Below are 18,117 nucleotides of genomic sequence, written 5' to 3'. Positions count from 1 at the left end.
AGCATGAGTGTGAGGGGGGCGTGTCATCAGCTGCTGGGGCTCTCATTGGACGATAATCGCAGCAGTTCATTGTGGGACTTGTCGTTGACCTTTTTGACCTTTTGTCTGGTCATACTGAGCGAGTGTCCCATGATGCTTTGCAGCAGGATGACATCACACAGGATGTGACTGTACATATTTGAATAATAACGTGAACATCAATCTTTATTCTACACTGACGTGTTCGTCGTGTTGGGCTTTTTTTTCTGTGGCGCGTCGTTGCTGTCAGATCCTGCGTGGCTCCGCCCCTCCTCACCAGTGATTGGTTGAGGAGTTTATTGTGTAAAGGGGTGGGGCCTGCTGTTATTTTTCTGAGACGCAGCTCCACGTGTCCACGTGTTGTTTACTGGAAAATGTCAAACGTAACTATTTTTCTGGACTTTGATGTAAATGTTCCTGTTTTTTACAAACACAGTAAGTACGATAATAAAAATTATTTTGTTCTGAATCTTCTGCTCCATCTGTGGATTTTTGTGTCCACTCATATGTCCCACTTGATTTTCCTCTAAATGTAAAGATCATGTACAAAGTGACGTCATGTTCTTGTGAAGACGAGCTGGAACTCTTCGGAGGAGTCGCCCCCCGGTGGACATTCAGTGTAGTGACGTCACTGTGTCTCATGTAAACATGTTTGTTAGCAACAAGAGACTGTTGTTGTTCATGAGAAAACTGAACCATAAACACACAAATTAACTCTCAATAAAACATAATAAGAAAAATATTATTATTATAATAAATAAGAATAATACGAATAGTATTATATTATAATAATAATAATAATAATACACGAAATAATTTACCTCCAAATAAAATAAAAATGTTGTTTTCAGAGAGAATTAAAATTCAAAAATGCAGTGTTTACTTTAACAAGGTCATCATCATCATCATATCGCTCATACAGTAACTGTGACTCATGAAGACTGACCATCACTGTGACGTCACTGATGAAGATGAACAGATGATGAGAGTTAAAAAACACAGAAGAAGAAAAGTCAGCAGGAGAATCTGGAGCATTACGTCATGTGCCCCCCCCCCCTCCCCCCCCCCCTCCCCCCTCCTCGCCCCGCCCCTCCGCTTCATCAGCTCAGAGCTCTGATTGGTCCTTCACTTCACTGTGGTCTATAAATGTCATTGGCGGCTGCGGACCTGACAGAGGACAGCAGAGACACGGTGATGCTTCAGATAGAAAAGGAGCCGTTTCTGCTTCACCAGAACCAACAGAACCAGGACTAACAGAACCAGGACCAGCAGAACCAGGATCAGCAGAACCAGGACTAACAGAACCAGGACCAGCAGAACCAGGATCAGCAGAAGAAGGATCAGCAGAACCCGGAGCAAACCCGGGATCCTAAGCCTGAATCTGCTGCTGCTGCTGCTCCGGACTCTGTGACCTGATTCTGAGGCTGAGGTGAGAACATGTGTGTCCTTCATAATCTTCATCATCTTCATCTTCTTCATGAGCGTACATGCGTGCACGCGCGCGCGTGTGCGTTTTAAGTGAATTAGGTTTAAACCTGATAATAATGACGATCATCATCATCAATGACGATCAATAATAATAATGATGATGATGACGTCATCACTGACAGTCTGAAGTCAGGATGTTGTTAGCTTAGCATAGCTTAACTTAGTTCATACAAACAGTCAGCAGTAATGATCTGTGTTATGTCCTCACTGTCATTAATATACATATTATTATGTGATATTATCGTTATATTATAGTTTTTATTGATATTATAGATGGTATTATCAATAAAAACATTCTATTTGTAAACCGCTCACTCTCCCACACCAAAGTCCATAGAGAAAATCAGTGATTTTAGGAGCTGCTGGTCCACTGCTGCCTCGTGTGGTCACTTTGTGTCACTGAGGTCAATGTAAATGAAGGATTTCAAACACTGATGTGACAAAATAAGACATTTGAACGTGATGGTTAAGTGTCTCAGGCTGTAAAGTAGGTGATTTATTCGCTAACGTGCTAATATGTCATTAGAAATAATGCCAAATGATACAGTAGGTTGTTAGTCATGGATGCTAACATTAGCCGCTAACACCATAGGTGACAGCAGCTCCTGTGTCGCCACTTCTTAATGGGTTAGCCTATATGCTAGGCTAGGCTAATTGCTACCTTTGTATTTCAGAGACCGCCACATGACCGACTGACAGTAGATGATTCTCTGCCTCTTCTGACCATCTGGAGGACGTTGTCATCATTTACCCCAGTGCATCATGGGAACTGCAATCGTCTTCATGACATTCCTCTGCCTCATGACATCATCAGTGTGTGCTGGAGTGGGTGGGGCCACTGATGGTAAACAGCAGTCACATGTTCAGTAGAAAACAGGAAGTGAATATGGTGTGTTTTTAAACAGGTGTGTGTGTGTCCCCAGCAGGTGGCGCTGTGCTCTGTCCTCAGCAGTGTGTGTGTGAGACACGTCCCTGGTTCACGTCACAGTCTGTGTATCATCAGGCTCGAACCGTCGACTGTAACGAGCTTCACCTGCACTCGGTTCCTGTGGACATCTGCACTGACACACAGGTGAGGTCACACACAGTGATGACGTCATCACAGTGATGATGTCATCACACAGCTCACAGTGATGTGTGTATGTGTGTGTGTGTTTCAGGTTCTTCTGTTACAGAGTAACAACATCTCCTTCGTCTCGACCGAACTCCAGAGTCTGACAAACCTGACTGAACTGGACCTGTCCCAGAACCACTTCACACAGGTGACCTCCATGGGTCTGGACTCTCTGTCTCTGCTGGTGACTCTGTATCTGGAGGAGAACCTCATCGAGGAGCTGCTGGACTTTAGTCTGAGGAACCTGAGCAGTTTAGAAGAACTTTACCTGAACCACAACCACATCTCCTCCATCACTGCCAATGCCTTCACTGGACTCAACAACCTGCTCAGGTAACTCCTGCTCCTGCTCCTGCTCCTGCTCCTGCTCCTGCTCCTGCTCCTGCTCCTGCTCCTGCTCCTGCTCCTGCTCCTGCTCACTGCTCACTGCTCACTGCCCCTCCCTCTGCTCGGTCTTACAGGCTCCACCTGAACGCTAACCGCCTTGTGGCCATCGACAGTCGCTGGTTTGAGTCCCTGCCGTCTCTGGAGATCCTGATGATCGGGGAGAATCCCATCCTGGGTCTGGAGGAGAAGAACTTCCTGCCTCTGTCCCGTCTCCATAGTCTGGTTCTGGCGGGAATGGGACTTGCGTCCGTCCCTGCCGCTGCCTTCCTGGGTCTGGACTACCTGGAGAGCCTGTCCTTCTATGACAACCAGCTCAGGTGAGTCTCCATCTTCAGCTCAGTCAGAGACCCTGTCCTGTGGCTCTGGGTCTCGTTGGTGAGCTGTTGTGGTTCTGGTTCCTGCAGGTCGGTTCCTCGGGACGCTCTGAATGTGCTTCCTAACCTGAAGTTCCTGGATCTGAACAGGAACCCGATCAGCCGAGTCCAGCAGGGAGACTTCCAGAACCTTCAGCACCTGGAGGAACTCAGGTCAGTCCATGTCCAAGTCCACGTGTTGACCTGGACTCTTCTTGGGCTAATGCTAAGCTAATACTAAGCTAATTACTTGCCTGAGGATAATGCTAAGCTAACTACTCTTCTAGGGTTAATGCTAAGGTAACTATAGTGATGGTAAAGTCAGTCACTTTTGGTCCCGCCCCTCTGCACTCTTTCACATACAGTGACTGTACGTCAGGTCTGACATTAACGGATGCTAACGTTAGCCACAGATGTTTTAGTGATTGTCCGTGTGATGTCGTAGCGTCAACGTTAGCGCTGTGTTTCAGTTTAAACAACATGGGCGACCTGCAGATGGTGGAGGGCGGAGCTTTTCAGAAGCTTCCACAAATGGTCAAACTGGAGATTTGTAACAACCCCAGACTTTCCTACGTCGACCCGCGGGCCTTCAGGTGAGCGCCGCTCCTCACGCTACTTCCTGTTTCACACTGAATAAACCTGATGGACTCCTCCTCCTCCCCTTCAGTGAATTGTCCTCCCTGAAGACTCTCCTCCTCCACAACAACCAGCTCCGCCTCCTGTCAGCTGACGTCCTCTCGTCCCTCCCGTCTCTGGAGGAGTTGTCTCTCCACTCAAACCCGCTGCGATGCGACTGTCTCACCACTTGGGGGCCCCACCTCGGCAACCAATCACATGTGAGGTTGCTGGAGCCGTCCATCACAATCTGCTCCACCCCTCCTCACCTCATTGGACGGGAGCTGCAGGAGGTCTTGGCAGTCGGATGGGGTGTGGGCGGAGCCAACAGCTGTCTACCTAACATCTGTCCGCAGTCCCTCCCACCGACTGTGAATGTCACAGCTGGGCAGCCAATCAGACTGGAGTGCTGGGCGGACGCTGACCCCGCCCCACAGTTCTACTGGGTAACGCCCACTGGAGATAAGGTGGGTGTGGCCATGGGTGCGCGTGTGACATCCTTACTATGACATCACAAACTAACACCTGTGTGTCTCTTCTGGTCAGGTGAGCTCTGAGCCCATGGCTGCACCAATCACATCAGAGGAGGGGCGTGGCCTGAGTGGATCAAAAAAGGCGAAACATCGCATGTCAGAACCTGGAGTTCTGGTCATCGAACACGCCGAGCCCTCAGACGCAGGTCAGTCCACTTCAGACCAACCTAGAGACCAGGTCCTGGTCCTTTGGTACTGGTTCTAGAACTGGGCCTGGTTCCCAGTCCAGGTGTTGATACTAGTTCTTGAACTGGTCTTGACTGACCCCTGTGTGTCTCAGGTGTGTACACTTGTGTGGCGTGGAACTCGGAGGGCGCAGACACAAGGAGCGTCTTGGTGTCAGTGGACTCTCGGGGGTTCTGGTGGTCAAGCACTGGAACCTGGCGGGAGGGCGAGTCCAGCAGAGATCAGTCCTGGTCGGGGAACTCGTCGAGTGTTGCAGCCTCTCTGGTGGTTCTGGCCAAGGTTCTGGTTTATTTTTGTCTTCACGTATTTGTCTTTTCAGATGTTTTGTTACTTTCATTGAACTTCCTGTTTCCTGTTCTTGCTGCAGGTTGTTCACGCCCAGTCTGTGGTTCTGGAGTGGAGGTTGTTTCCCAGTGGAGGATCTTCGTCTGAAGCCCCGCCCCCTCTGCTCCACTGGACCAGTGCCATCGTCCACATAGACAATCCTCAGATCAGCTTCACCGCAGAGGTGAGACCGCCCACCTATGCTGCGTTCACTGACCTGAACAACAGTCCGACATTTGAGTGTCTGTATGAGTTCAGGGACAGTAGGACAGTTGAGCGTCTCTGTGAGTTCAGGGACAGTAGTCTGTGGTGAGTTCAGGGACTGTACGACAGTTGAGCATCTATGGTGAGTTCAGGGACAGTAGGACAGTTGAGTGCCTGGTGAATTCAGGGACAGTATGGCAGTTGAGCATCCGTGGTGAGTTCATGGATAGTAGGACAGTTGAGAATCTAGAGAATCTATGGTGAGTTCAGGGATAGTACGACAGTTGAGCATCCGTTGTGAGTTCAGGGACTGTACGACAGTTGACCAACTATGGTGAGTTCAGGGATAGTATGACAGTTTAGCATCCGTGGTGAGTTCAGGGATAATAAGACAGTTGAGTGTCTATGGTGAGTTCAGGGACAGTAGGACAGTTGAGTGTCTCTACTGAATTCAGGGACAGTATGACAGTTGAGCATCCGTGGTGAGTTCAGGGACAGTAGAACATTTAAATATCTGTGGTGAGTTCATGGACAGTACGACAGTTGAGCATCCATGGTGGGTTCAGGGACAGTAGGACAGTTGAGTGTCTGGTGAATTCAGGAACAGTTGAGTGTCTGTGGTGAGTTCAGGGACAGTAGAACATTTAAGTGTCTGTGGTGAGTTCAGGGACAATAGAACATTTAAGTGTCTGGTGAATTCAGGGACAGTTGAGTGTTTGTGGTGAGTTCATGGACAGTACGACAGTTGACTGTAGTGAATTTAGGGAAAGTAGGACATTTGAGCGTCTGTGGTGAGTTCAGGGACAGTAGGACATTTGAGCGTCTGTGGTGAGTTCAGGGACAGTAGGACATTTGAGCGTCTGTGGTGAGTTCAGGGACAGTAGGACATTTGAGCGTCTGTGGTTAGTTCAGGGACAGTAGGACAGTGTAGGCACCAGTTGTGAGTGACTGTAGTTTTTGGAGGCGGAGCCTAACCTCAGTGGGGACAGGAGGTCCTTGAAGTCACCTTTGTGTCTTTTGTGTCCTCAGGTTCCGGTGGACGTGCAGGAATATAACCTGACTCACCTTCTTCCTGCCACCGAGTATCACGTCTGTCTCACCGTCTCCTCCTCCCCTTCTCCCCCCACATCCTCTCCTGGCTCCTCCCCCTCCCCTTCCTCGACCCCCGCCTCTCCCGTCCACACTTCCTGTGTGAACGTGACCACGAAGGAGGCGGGCTTCTCGGTGGAGCTGGTGGCGTCTCGGCGCAGCAGCGTGGCGTTGGCGGCGGTCATGGGCTCCATGTTCGCTCTGTCCATCATGACCCTGCTGACCTTCTACATGAGACGCCGCGTCCAGCAGCACAAGAGCTGCGGTCACTCGCTGAAGACGTACATGCAGCACGCCGCGTCCACGTCCACGTCCATCCCGCTCAACGAGCTGTACCCGCCCCTCATCACGCTGTGGGAGAGCGAGGCCGACAAAGACAAGGACGACAAGGAGGACGAGAGGGGCGGGGCACAGAGGGGGGAGGAGTCAGGGCCCGGTCAGATCGACACCTCCAAGACGTACATGTGGTCGCTGCGTAAGGGTGCTTCTAATGGCTTACCCATTAGAAGCACCTCATTTCAGTAGAGGAGGGCGGGGCAAGACAGGCGAGGAAGGAGGTAAAAGAAGGGGGAGGAGCCTGAAATGCAGCGTTAAAGGAGCATTCTGGTGTTTGTCGTCCTTTCATCACAGAATGTGGCGTTCACTGTCTCTCAGAGCGTGGGATGAAACCTGTGATTAACTTTCACTTTAAAAGGTTAAATTAAATTATTTGTGTTTGTGGTGAAAACAGACACGGTTTCACTTCTGGATCGTTTCATCTCATAAAGGTTTGATGATTTGACCTCTGACCTCTGACCAAAAAGTCTCTTCATGTCCTTGTTTCCTTCCCTCTGTCCTGCCTCGTTTCCTTCCTCCTTGTGAAGCACACTGACAGTCTCTGCGCTGTCGAAGCAAAGAATCAGATTATCTTACTGAACTTGAATGCAGCACTGACACTCAGCACTTACAAGCCCCGCTTTCCTTCAACTGTCTGTCTTTCTGTCTGTGAGGACAGAGACGGGTGTCTTTGTTTTCCTTGAACGCAGCGCAGCATGAACGCATCATGGTTTATTATTGTTTGTTAGCACGTTAGCGGTCGTCACGACGACAGTTCCCTCTATGTTCCAGCTTTATCGACACCTTCTGCATGGACAGTAAGAGCGTTCTTCTGACCTCTGACCTTTTATTTGACCCTACTATGCTGAGGATGTGGGCGGGGCTTCACACCTGTCACTCAAGACTGTTTGTAAACAAACCTTTTTTTCCCCCGCTGATGAGGAACAAACTGAACATGTGACACCAGGACCAGGACCAGAACCTGAGTCTGAACCTGATGTTTGGTCAATAATCACTTTGATAAATAATGTGAATTATTGTGTTATTAATCTTGTGACAGCGCCCTCTGCTGGTGACGAGCACTGACATTACACTTGACTGTAACATTAAAATGCAGGGTATTTGTACAAAGATCATTATTATTATTATTATTTCACTCAACACTGAGCACCAACTTTAACTTGAGGTGTGTGTGTGTGTGTGTGTGTGTGTGTGTGTGTGTGTGTGTGTGTGTTAATATAAATAAAGACTTTGTCACTCTACATCAGGCGTCTGATTTTATTATCGTCCCATGTACATACTGTTATTATCTTATTATTAAACACTTTAACCTTTAAAGAAACATTACAAATGTTGTAAACATAAATGAATATTCAGGGGAAAACAAAAATTTGTGTATTTAAAAATGTACGAGCGAAACCTGTTAATGTCACACACACACAAAAAATCAAATTTTAACACAATTTTGAATAAAAATCAAAAGAAAAGAAAGTAAATGTAAAATCATAGGATAGAGATGAAGAGTCATCAAAATCAATAAATCATTCAAATCTCTGTTCAATAAAAACAGGTGCGTTTTTAGAAGTGGGTTAAAAAGAAGTTTTTTAAACAAAATCAAATCATGTTTTAAATCAATAAAAAAATAACAAAAAGCTCACTCACACATGGAGCGATACTGCCACCTATCTGTCTGAATGAATAACTGCATGGTGTTTTGTAACAAAAATATAATATAATATGTGTACATATATATGTGTGTGTGTATATACATTTATGTATATATACTATAAGTGTCATCTCCAGTTCGTTTTTCTTTTGTCTTTGTTCAGCTTCATTGTTTTTTTGTCAATGTTCAATAAAGTTGATTATGAATTGATTTAAAAAAAGAACGAATGAATGAAAAAGAATATCGAGAATGTTGACGTCAGTTTGTCAATAAAGTTCGTGTCTACAGTGTCTTCCATCTTCGCCTTTGATCTTCCCGCTCATTCATTCATATTTTATTTTATTTTTTACAATAAAGTCACGTTTGAAAAGCGCTGACTCAGCGTTTTCAACCAAAACACAAACTTTTCACGGTACAATTATAATAAAGTGATCGAACATGGACGTGATGACGTAGACGCTGGGAGCAGGAAGTGACGTCACGGCCCGTCAGTCTGTTGATGTTGTTGATTTCGGCAGGAAGAAGAAGAAGAAGAAGAAGGAACGGACGGAGCCTCGTTTTGTTTTTGTTTTTCTAAACGGAGGGAAGTTCCCGCTCCGCCGCCGCCGCTTTTTCACCTCCCGCTTCGTTAACGGTGTGAACTCGGTGTGTGGAGGCGGAGCTCCGGACCGGAGCCGAACACAGCGACACTTTAGATCCAGAAAGGGAGGACTCGTCACCCGCTGACCCCCTCCTCCTCCCTCCGTCTCTCCTTCTCCAACATGACGATCCTCCCGAAGAAGAAGCCCAGCTCTGGGGTCGGAGTGTCGGACCACGCCGATGACAGCGACCGTCGCAGCGGCTCCGACCCGCATCAGCACCCGCACGCGGGGCGGACAGGAGCGCGGCCGAGGGCTTCGCCTCCGCCGTGGTCGTACCAACCCGCTCCGCCCTCCGCCAGAGACGACAGGCGGAGCATCGAGGCCAGCTCCCGGCCGCAGCAGGCCTCTCCACCGCCGGTTGGCTCCGCGTCCCCGGTGGGGCCCGGGGACGGTCGGGACAGCAGCGGGGGGATGGTGGCCGTGCCCCGCGGGGAGCTGGTGGTGTCGGCCGGCGTAGTCGGATGCGGCGGCGGCCTCGGCAGCTGCTGCTCCGGGCCTGGACTGAGTAAGAGACGGCGGCAGGCAGGCACCTGCTCCGGCGGAGTGGTGGCGGCTCTGGCCGGCGGAGGCCAACCCGGTGTGACCGGGAACGGAGGAGTGGGCTCCAGCCAGGATACGGAGGAGGGAGCCGGCAATAACAGCGAGGACGAGTACGAGAACGCGGCCCGGCTGCAGTCCGTGGACCCGGCCACAGTGGAGCAGGTAGGAGCCCTAACGGGAGCTAAGCTAAGCTAAGGAGCTAATAGCCGTGCTAATGCTAACAAGGCTACTCAGGTGTGAATGAGCTGCAGTTCAGAACGACACCTCTTTTCACCTGCTTGTTACCATGGCAACAGCACCGACGATCCAATCACTATGTACTTAGCTGTGTCCAGGGAAACAGCCCCGGAACCGACACAGAACCGACACAGAGCTCATACAGAACTCACACAACTGATACAGAACTGACATATAATTCATACAGAACTAACACAGGTTTGAACCAGTTTATGGTATTTGGTACCAGAACACAACAGAACCTTTTTCCCAGAATGTTATTCTGTGATAGAATCCTCACTGTACGCTGTTGATGGTGATATAATCTCTCGATCTCGCTGTTTTGGTGAAGTGAAGGAGTTTAAATGTTCAGACTGTTTTACATGAAGCTCACGACAGCCTGACAGTGTTGTTGTTTTTTTGTTCATGTTAAAAAGCTGTGGGAGAATCTGCAATTTAACATCTTTAAAGGGGACATATTATGCAAAACCAACTTTTTAAATCATTTTAATACTTATATTTGGGACTCTGGAGGCCCTATGAGTAGAAAGTGAAAAAGATGATTCGGTCATGTTTTTGTGGTCTGCCTCAGTCTAAGTACAGGAGATAAAACACGTGATGTTGAACTCTGCAGCGTATCTGACATCAGAGTTGGAATTGTGGTCTCGCGGAGCTCCGCTTTGTCCCTAAAAAATGCGAGAGTGCTAGAGAGGGAGTGGACGTCTGCGAAGTGTTGTATTGTTGGCGGTGCAGTGCAGCACAGAGTTCTACACAAACTTCCAGCCTCAGAGGATTTACATTTTGAATATGACGGCAATGTGCCGGCTAGAGTCTGCAAATTATCGCTTTTCCAAATGCTAACTGCTGTTAGCTGCCGGAAATGCCACGACACTCACTACACTGTTACAACAATTACTACACAACCATTACTATCACTGTCACAACAATTACTACACAACCATTACTATCACTGTCACACCAATTACTACACTGACACAACAATCACTACACTGACACAACAATTACTACACTGACACAACAGTCACTACACAACAATTACTACACTGTCAGAACAATTACTACACTGACACAACAATTACTACACTGACACAACAGCCACTACACAACAATTACTACACTGACACAACAGCCACTACACAACAATTACTACACTGACACAACAGCCACTACACAACAATTACTACACTGACACAACAACAATTACTACACTGACACAACAACAATTACTACACTGTCACAACAATTACTACACTGACACAACAACAATTACTACACTGACACAATTACTACTCTGACACAACATTCACTACACTGACACAACAATTACTACACTGACACAACATTCACTACACTGACACAACAATTATTACACAACATTCACTACACTGACACAACATTCACTACACTGACACAACAATTACTACACTGACACAATTACTAACACAACAGTTACTACACTGACACAACAGTTATTACACAACAATTACTACACTGACACAACAATTATTACACAACAATTACTACACTGTGTGAATCAACATTTTTCTTATTGACCGTCAGCTGCTTTAATTCACTGTGTGTGTGCATGTGTTTGTGTGTGTGTGGGGGGGGTGTTTGTGTGTGTGTGTGTGCATGTGTGTGTGTGTGTTCAGCAGGAGCACTGGTTTGAAAAAGCTCTGAGGGAGAAAAAAGGCTTTGTCATCAAGAAGATGAAGGAGGACGGAGCGTGTCTGTTTAGAGCTGTGGGTGAGTGACACACACACACACACACACACACACACACACACACACACACACACTGATCACCTGACCTGCTCTCTGTCTCTCAGCTGACCAGGTGTATGGAGATCAGGACATGCATGAAGTGGTCAGGAAACACTGTATGGATTACCTGGTGAGTGCTGACCTCTCATCTCTGGTGACCTCTCAGCTTCACTGTTTGTGATAATAAAGTTGTTTTTTTTGTCCGACTGTAGATGAAGAATGCGGACTATTTCTCCAACTATGTGACGGAAGACTTCACCACATACATCAACAGGAAGAGGAAAAACAATTGCCATGGCAACCACATCGAGATGCAGGCCATGGCAGAGATGTACAACCGACCAGTGGAGGTGTATCAGTACAGCACAGGTGAGTGTCACGTGACGGCCCCGCCCATCTGTCACCATCAGCCTGTCACACCTAACCCCGCCTCCTTTTCTGCCACAGAGCCAATCAACACGTTTCACGGCATCCACCAGAACAACGACGAGCCAATCAGAGTGAGCTACCATCGTAACATCCACTACAACTCTGTGGTGAATCCTAACAAGGCCACCATCGGGGTGGGACTGGGTCTGCCCGCCTTCAAGCCCGGGGTGAGCACCAGGGGGCGGAGCCTAATCATTAAGCTAATAATAAACCGAGGGTTAAGCTAACTACATTCACAGTCATATGTTTTCAGAGGTGACCGTGTGTGTGTGTGTGGGGGGGGGGTGTGGGGGTGTGTGTGTGTGTGTTTGTATATGTAACTGTTTGTGTGTGTCTGTAACTGTGTGTGTATTTGTGTATATGTACCTGTGTGTGTGTGTGTGTGTGTGTCTGTAACTGTGTGTGTTTATTTGTGTATATGTACCTGTGTGTGTGTGTGTGTGTGTCTGTTACTGTGTGTGTGTGTATTTGTATATATGTATCTGTGTGTGTGTGTGTATTTGTGTATATGTACCTCTGTGTGTGTGTATATGTAACTGTTTGTGTGTGTATTTGTGTATGTGTACCTTTGTGTGTGTGTGTCTGTTACTGTGTGTGTGTATTTGTGTATATGTACCTTTGTGTGTGTGTAACTGTTTGTGTGTGTATTTGTGTATGTGTACCTTTGTGTGTGTGTAACTGTTTGTGTGTTTGTAACTGTGTGTGTGTGTATGTAACTGTGTGTGTATTTGTGTATATGTACCTGTGTGTGTCTGTAACTGTGTGTGTATTTGTGTATATGTAACTGTGTGTGTGTGTGTGTGTGTGTGTGTGTCTGTAACTGTGTGTATGTGTATTTGTGTATATGTAACTGTGTGTGTATTTGTGTATATGTACCTGTGTGTGTCTGTACCTGTGTGTGTGTGTGTGTGTGTGTGTGTGTGTCTGTAACTGTGTGTGTGTGTATTTGTGTATATGTACCTGTGTGTCTGTAACTGTGTGTGTGTGTATTTGTGTATATGTACCTGTGTGTGTATGTGTCTGTAACTGTGTGTGTGTGTGTCCTCAGTTTGCAGAGCAGACTCTGATGAAGTCGGCCATAAAGACGTCAGAAGAGTCTTGGATTGAGCAGCAGATGTTGGAGGATAAGAAGCGAGCGACAGACTGGGAGGCGACGAACGAGGCCATCGAGGAGCAGGTGGCACGAGAGTCGTATCTGCAGTGGTTACAGGACCAGGAGAAGCAGGCCAGACAGGTGTGTGTCTGTGTGTGTGTCTGTGTCACTGTGTGTGTGTGTGTCTGTGGACACGTGTATGTGTTTTATAAACCTGTCATCGTAAATCTAAACAACTTTTTTCTTCTCAGCCCCGTAAGGCTAGCGCCACCTGCAGCTCAGCGACGGCAGCAGCCTCCAGCGGGCTGGATGACTGGAGTGCCCGGTCGCCGCGGCAACGAGACTCTGACCCCTCCCACTCTGACCTCACAACCACTTCGTCGACCAACAACAAGCCCCCCTCCCCCGCCGGAGCCGCACTCATTCTGAGCAAACCCCCTTCCCCCTGCGCACCAGGTGACACACACGCACTCATACACAGACGCACACATACACATGCACGCACATAGACGCACGCACACACAATGTTGTTCTTCTGATGTGTGAACCACTTACCCTTGACACACACTTGCTGTATGTGTGTGTGTGTGTGACTGTGTAGGTCCCAGTAATCAGAGTCGTCATCATTTGGAGTACAGAGCCATCATGCAGGAGATGTCACCAACAGCGTTTGGTAGGACACACACACACACACACTCTTTGAACTTCTTTAGAAAAACTGTGTGGTCGTGCTTTAGCCTGGACGGACAGACACACTTTTATTTTGAAACCCTGGTGTGACCTGCAGGTCTCACAGACTGGGAGGACGATGAGATCCTGGCGTCCGTCCTCGCCGTCTCACAGCAGGAATATCTGGACAGCATCAAACACCAGAGCGCCACCATGCACCGAGAGAGAGAACCGTCACCTGACAGCAGCTGATACACACACACACACACACACACACACACACACACACATACACACACATACAACCATGACTTTTGACCCCTCCCTCCCTACGCCCGCTCGCCCGCCTCTGACCCACTGAAGGAGATCGACCAGGGACAAAATAAAACATCAAACCAACTCACACTCTTTCTTTCTTTCTTTCTTTCTGGTGTTCATCATCTCCTTTCTCCCCTTCCTGCCATGACATCCTGCTGCTTCCAGCCAATCATGACGCAGCATCACCACAGTCTCCGCCTCCTCTTCCTCCTCCTTTCCTCCAGGGGGCACTCACTCACTGCTCCGACTCATTTGGGATCATTTTTATAGCTGACTTTTCAGAATTGCACTGATGATTGTGTGTGTAGCGGGATGTTAGCGTTTCGCTAACAGAACAGGAATAGCTGTATGCTAAGCTAGCGTACGTTGTCATCCATGTGTGTGTCTGTGTGTGGCAGCAGCGCCCTCCAGCAGTCACTCATGTCATGACCACTCAACAGCTACTTGTTGTTAACGTTAACTCTCATTCTGACGCCGGCAGCCATTTTAAGTTATAAATGCTAAGCTTATGCTGTCATTTGTGTTGTAAAGCTACTTCCCGCTATCACTGCTAAGAAGTAGCATTACAGTTGGCTTCACTGCACTCCCACTGACAGCCTGTTTGTGAGGAATGCTAACATTGCTAAGTGTAACTGTACAAGCTCCTGTAGGCTACGTTAGCATGCTTTTTTAAGCAAGCTAGCTATCACCTGAAGTCTTAATTCACTTAGCTCCTGGTCGTCCTGGGAACTGTTAGCAGCCAACAGTGGAAGCTACACGAGGGACATGGGGGACATGATGTTGCTGCTAAGCTAACAGCAGCACACATGGTGCTAGCACAGACGTGTAGCTCCCCCTGGTGGTCCCGTGTGGAGTAAGGAATGCTAATGAGCGTGTGAGCCAACACCTCATGTCTTATGTTTTAACGTTAGCTTAGCCACCGTTAACTCACTTTCACAGCAGCAAATCATGTGACCAACACACACTCACTGTAAATCCTCCCCCACTCTCTCTCTCCATGTCGTCTTCCTCCTCTCTTCTTCATCTTCATCATCATGGACTTATTTAGCTGCATGTTTAATTGACCACAACCAAATATCATCATAGAGAAAAGGTGAAAATAAAGGAGAGAAAAGATAGAAAATTGTCAAACTTACCCTTAAATGATTATTATTGTTGTTATTATTATTATTAATAATAATATAAGTTTGTTTTATTTTATTTTCTCATTTGGGATGAAAATACCTTTTTTTTCTTGGAATAAAAAGGAAAATGTTTCTGAAACAAATGTTTGGTGTTTTGTTTTTCATGTTGTCATCGGTGGACGTCCTGCAGCAGATTTAATCTAATTTTTAAGATTTACACACCAAGGAAAATCAAATAAAACTAAAAACCTAATGAATCACAGCCTCAACTTTGGTCTGAAAAAAAAAGAATGTTTATTTGAAGTTGTTTATCAGTGGTCGTCAGAAACCTGGTCCTAATGAGGCAGAACCTTCTGAGCAACTGGTTAAGTTTGGGTTAGATTTGAATTGTGTTGAGGTTAAAGTTAGGGTGTGTTACTAACTGGTTCAGGCTTTGTTTAGTCTGTGTGACAGTGTGTGTGTTACACCCTCAGATAATATGTAGAAATGCTGACTCAGCATTTCGAACGAATATAGCTTTAAAACACACAGGTCACGTGTGCAGCCAACAGCCAATAGGAATCCTCGCCTTCACCCGAGAAAGAACAAGGAAGTGTTTGTGAGTTGGCAGAACAGAGAGGTGGATGAGGAGGTCTCACTCTGACTGTTTATTCAGAGCTCTTCCCGGAGGGAAATTGTTTGTCACAAAGTTCCTGATAAGTACAAGAAAAGCAACGACACGTGTCATATACACAAGATTTGGTACAAAATATGAATAAAACAACCGTTTATATTCAGTATACGCAGCATACAAAGGTGGTAACGTCCACAGTTGTATAGAAACAGGCAGGAATGATGATCAGCACACTGTGGAGACATCCTTTTTCTCCTGTCCAACTGTCCCACATCACTGTCAGAAAGACGGCTGCTCTTCCTGATGCTCTGACCACCACAGACGCCATGCTGTCGATATTAACTATAACATTCCCATCATTGTTACAAATACTTCCTTGTATTCGTGGTTGTTTTTGTTCCTACGTTTTCGGTCGGAGTGATACCTCCTGTCAGAGTCTCTTACTTCCTGAACACCTTACTAGCCTCCACGCAGAGATTTTTTTTTTCTCCACTCAGGTGTTCGTGGCGGTCCCTCCGCAGGTTCAGCGCTCACCTCTGACTCACACCCGCACACACTGACTGCAGGCCGACGGAAAACCGAACCGCCACACCGGTGCTCGGGCAGGGTGAGGACCGTGAGCCGGGGATAGCTGTGAGGCTAGCGCAGCGTTAGCAGAGCAGCAGCGGGGCGAAGGCTCGGTGCCGCCGGCAGAAGGAGCAGCATGGGCGCCGGGAGCCACAGCCAGGCGCTGGAGGAGAAGCCAGCGACCCGGAGTCAGAACGAAGGTGAGCGGTGCCGAGAGCCCGACATGGTCCGCTGTGACCCGGGATCAGAGAGCGGCAGCAAGGCGGGTGTAGAAGAGTTGACGTCCGGGTGTGTATCCGCGTCCGTGTCCGTGACAACAGATTAAAGTCAACGATGGACGCGAGCTAACCACTTCCTGTAGCTAATCACTGTTAGCTCTATCGGCTCCTGTAGCACTGTGTGCTATTAGCTCCTGTAACACCGTTAGCACTGTTAGCCCTATTGGCTCCTGTAGCACTTTTTGCTATTAGCTCCTGTAACACTGTTAGCTCATGTGAGCACTGTAGGTGTAATTGAACTTCTGTTAGCTATTCATGTTAGCTTGTTTAATTAGCCGTGTGTGGTGTTAATCGTGTGTGCGTGTGTGTGTGTGTGTGTGTGTGCGTGTTTGTTCTTGTATGCCTGTCATTGTGAGGACATTTTTTCTCATCCCCATCTATAAAGGTTTATTTTGCAGGTTAAGACCTGGTTTTAGGTTTAGTCGTGGGGTTTAGTTGTTGGAGTAACTGGTTACTTAGTTACAGGTGGAGACTTTTGAAAACACTGTTGTATGTTTCGAAGCTGCGTTTCTTGTGACGTGATTGGCTGAAGGAGATGCTCGTTCGTCCTGTATTTATGTATTCATCTATTCATCAGGTACATATAGACAGACTCTGGATCAGTGGGTTTGGTCACACCACTGTGTCTACGGAAATATTCCAGGGGGTGCTATTGAGCTATTTTGCCACATCAATTGTGATTGTTGATGATCAAAAATCTCATTCACGCCGGTATAATGTAAATCAAATGATCTAACAGAACTTCTCAATACTCTGATCAATACTTGCTTTTAGCGCCTGTAACACTGTTAGCCCTGTTAGCTCTATTGGCTCCTGTAACACTGTTTGCTATTGTTTAGCAAGCTGTTAGCAAGTAGTAATACTCTGATCAATACTCTGGTCAAGTGTATGTATGTATATTTTTCACGTAGCAAACAAAATATTGATTTAATCATTCAAAAAGCTATTATTTTAGTTTAGTTTGGAAATACATTTGTTTTTTGCTGTTTTGTTTGCTGGCGGGCCTTAGGAAGCTCTCTGCTGATTGGCTACTGAGTTTTGGAGTGACAGCTGGCAGCAGGTGACACACAGGCTGAACTATGTTCAAAACGCATAACAGCAGGAGAAATCCCGGGTGTGAGTCGATATATTTAATCAAATGGAAAGGTACTTTTAATCTCGTAATATCTGCGACTCCGAGCCTGTGACGACTTCCGGTCAAATGAGCTGTCACTCCAAGTCGTGCTTTGGTGACAACTGCTCCATACCTGCTGGAAAGTTCTACATATATGGCCTGTTTGTTTGTTTACAGTCAACAGGAAGCTGAAGTATGCCAGTTTGGCCGTGCTGGTCATCCAGAACGCCTCGCTCATCCTCAGCATCAGATATGTCCGCACGTTGCCCGGCGACCGTTTCTTCACCACGTCGGCGGTGGTCATGGCAGAAGTCCTGAAGGTCCTGACGTGTGTGATCATCATCCTGCTGCAGAAGAGACGTGAGTCCAGTTAGAGGGGGCGGGGCTACAGAAGCATGACGCGATGACATCACCTCTCTGTCTCTCTCTCTCCGTGTG

At 47.3% G+C, this 18,117-nt stretch overlaps 3 protein-coding genes across 5 annotated transcripts in view; all 3 read left to right on the top strand.

The window, feature by feature from the left end:
• The first annotated feature begins 1,205 nt into the window (after nucleotides 1-1,205).
• On the top strand, nucleotides 1,206-7,852 carry LOC310932383 (leucine-rich repeat neuronal protein 1). Of its 2 annotated transcripts, none has more exons than XM_083895694.1 (12): nucleotides 1,206-1,447; nucleotides 2,181-2,350; nucleotides 2,433-2,578; nucleotides 2,667-2,953; nucleotides 3,082-3,324; nucleotides 3,412-3,534; nucleotides 3,831-3,953; nucleotides 4,028-4,442; nucleotides 4,522-4,654; nucleotides 4,789-4,973; nucleotides 5,062-5,202; nucleotides 6,252-7,852. In XM_083895694.1, the coding sequence occupies exons 2-12, from the start codon at nucleotides 2,269-2,271 to the stop codon at nucleotides 6,834-6,836; spliced, it is 2,463 nt and encodes an 820-aa protein (XP_083751820.1). In that variant the 5' UTR covers nucleotides 1,206-1,447; nucleotides 2,181-2,268; the 3' UTR covers nucleotides 6,837-7,852. The 2 variants fall into 2 exon arrangements, with proteins under 2 accessions (XP_083751820.1, XP_083751819.1); XM_083895693.1 differs by having other exon boundaries at nucleotides 2,430-2,578.
• A 954-nt stretch (nucleotides 7,853-8,806) lies between these two features.
• otud5a (OTU deubiquitinase 5a) lies at nucleotides 8,807-15,115 on the top strand. 2 transcript variants are annotated; one of them, XM_083895279.1, is made up of 9 exons: nucleotides 8,807-9,635; nucleotides 11,366-11,456; nucleotides 11,540-11,604; nucleotides 11,687-11,843; nucleotides 11,922-12,070; nucleotides 12,952-13,137; nucleotides 13,248-13,452; nucleotides 13,598-13,669; nucleotides 13,784-15,115. In XM_083895279.1, the coding sequence occupies exons 1-9, from the start codon at nucleotides 9,054-9,056 to the stop codon at nucleotides 13,915-13,917; spliced, it is 1,641 nt and encodes a 546-aa protein (XP_083751405.1). In that variant the 5' UTR covers nucleotides 8,807-9,053; the 3' UTR covers nucleotides 13,918-15,115. The 2 variants fall into 2 exon arrangements, with proteins under 2 accessions (XP_083751405.1, XP_083751404.1); XM_083895278.1 differs by having other exon boundaries at nucleotides 11,363-11,456.
• Nucleotides 15,116-16,412: 1,297 nt separating this feature from the next.
• The window catches only part of slc35a2 (solute carrier family 35 member 2), a gene marked incomplete at its 3' end in the record, with an annotated part of 3,930 nt that continues 2,225 nt past the window's right edge, over nucleotides 16,413-18,117 (top strand). The window contains exons 1-2 of the mRNA XM_083895338.1: nucleotides 16,413-16,487; nucleotides 17,857-18,039. Of these exons, the coding sequence (XP_083751464.1) occupies nucleotides 16,424-16,487; nucleotides 17,857-18,039 (247 nt within the window). The 5' untranslated portion in view covers nucleotides 16,413-16,423. The remainder of the gene's footprint in view (nucleotides 16,488-17,856; nucleotides 18,040-18,117) is intronic.

This window comes from Microchirus variegatus (genome assembly GCF_963457635.1).
Source record: "Microchirus variegatus genome assembly, chromosome: 9".
Lineage (NCBI taxonomy): Eukaryota > Metazoa > Chordata > Actinopteri > Pleuronectiformes > Soleidae > Microchirus > Microchirus variegatus.
The sequence above is the reverse complement of the archived record's forward strand: the minus strand, read 5'-3'. Positions and strand labels throughout refer to the sequence as shown.

Bases quoted from the DNA above. Each gene is read 5' to 3' on its own strand.
- LOC310932383 (XM_083895693.1), top strand. From the start codon at position 2,269: ATGGGAACTGCAATCGTCTTCATGACATTCCTCTGCCTCATGACATCA. The intron at 2,954-3,081 runs GTAACTCCTGCT...TCGGTCTTACAG, and splicing joins GGACTCAACAACCTGCTCAG to GCTCCACCTGAACGCTAACC. The intron at 5,203-6,251 runs GTGAGACCGCCC...TTGTGTCCTCAG, and splicing joins AGATCAGCTTCACCGCAGAG to GTTCCGGTGGACGTGCAGGA.
- otud5a (XM_083895278.1), top strand. From the start codon at position 9,054: ATGACGATCCTCCCGAAGAAGAAGCCCAGCTCTGGGGTCGGAGTGTCG. The intron at 9,636-11,362 runs GTAGGAGCCCTA...GTGTGTGTTCAG, and splicing joins ACCCGGCCACAGTGGAGCAG to CAGGAGCACTGGTTTGAAAA. The intron at 13,138-13,247 runs GTGTGTGTCTGT...TTTTCTTCTCAG, and splicing joins AGGAGAAGCAGGCCAGACAG to CCCCGTAAGGCTAGCGCCAC.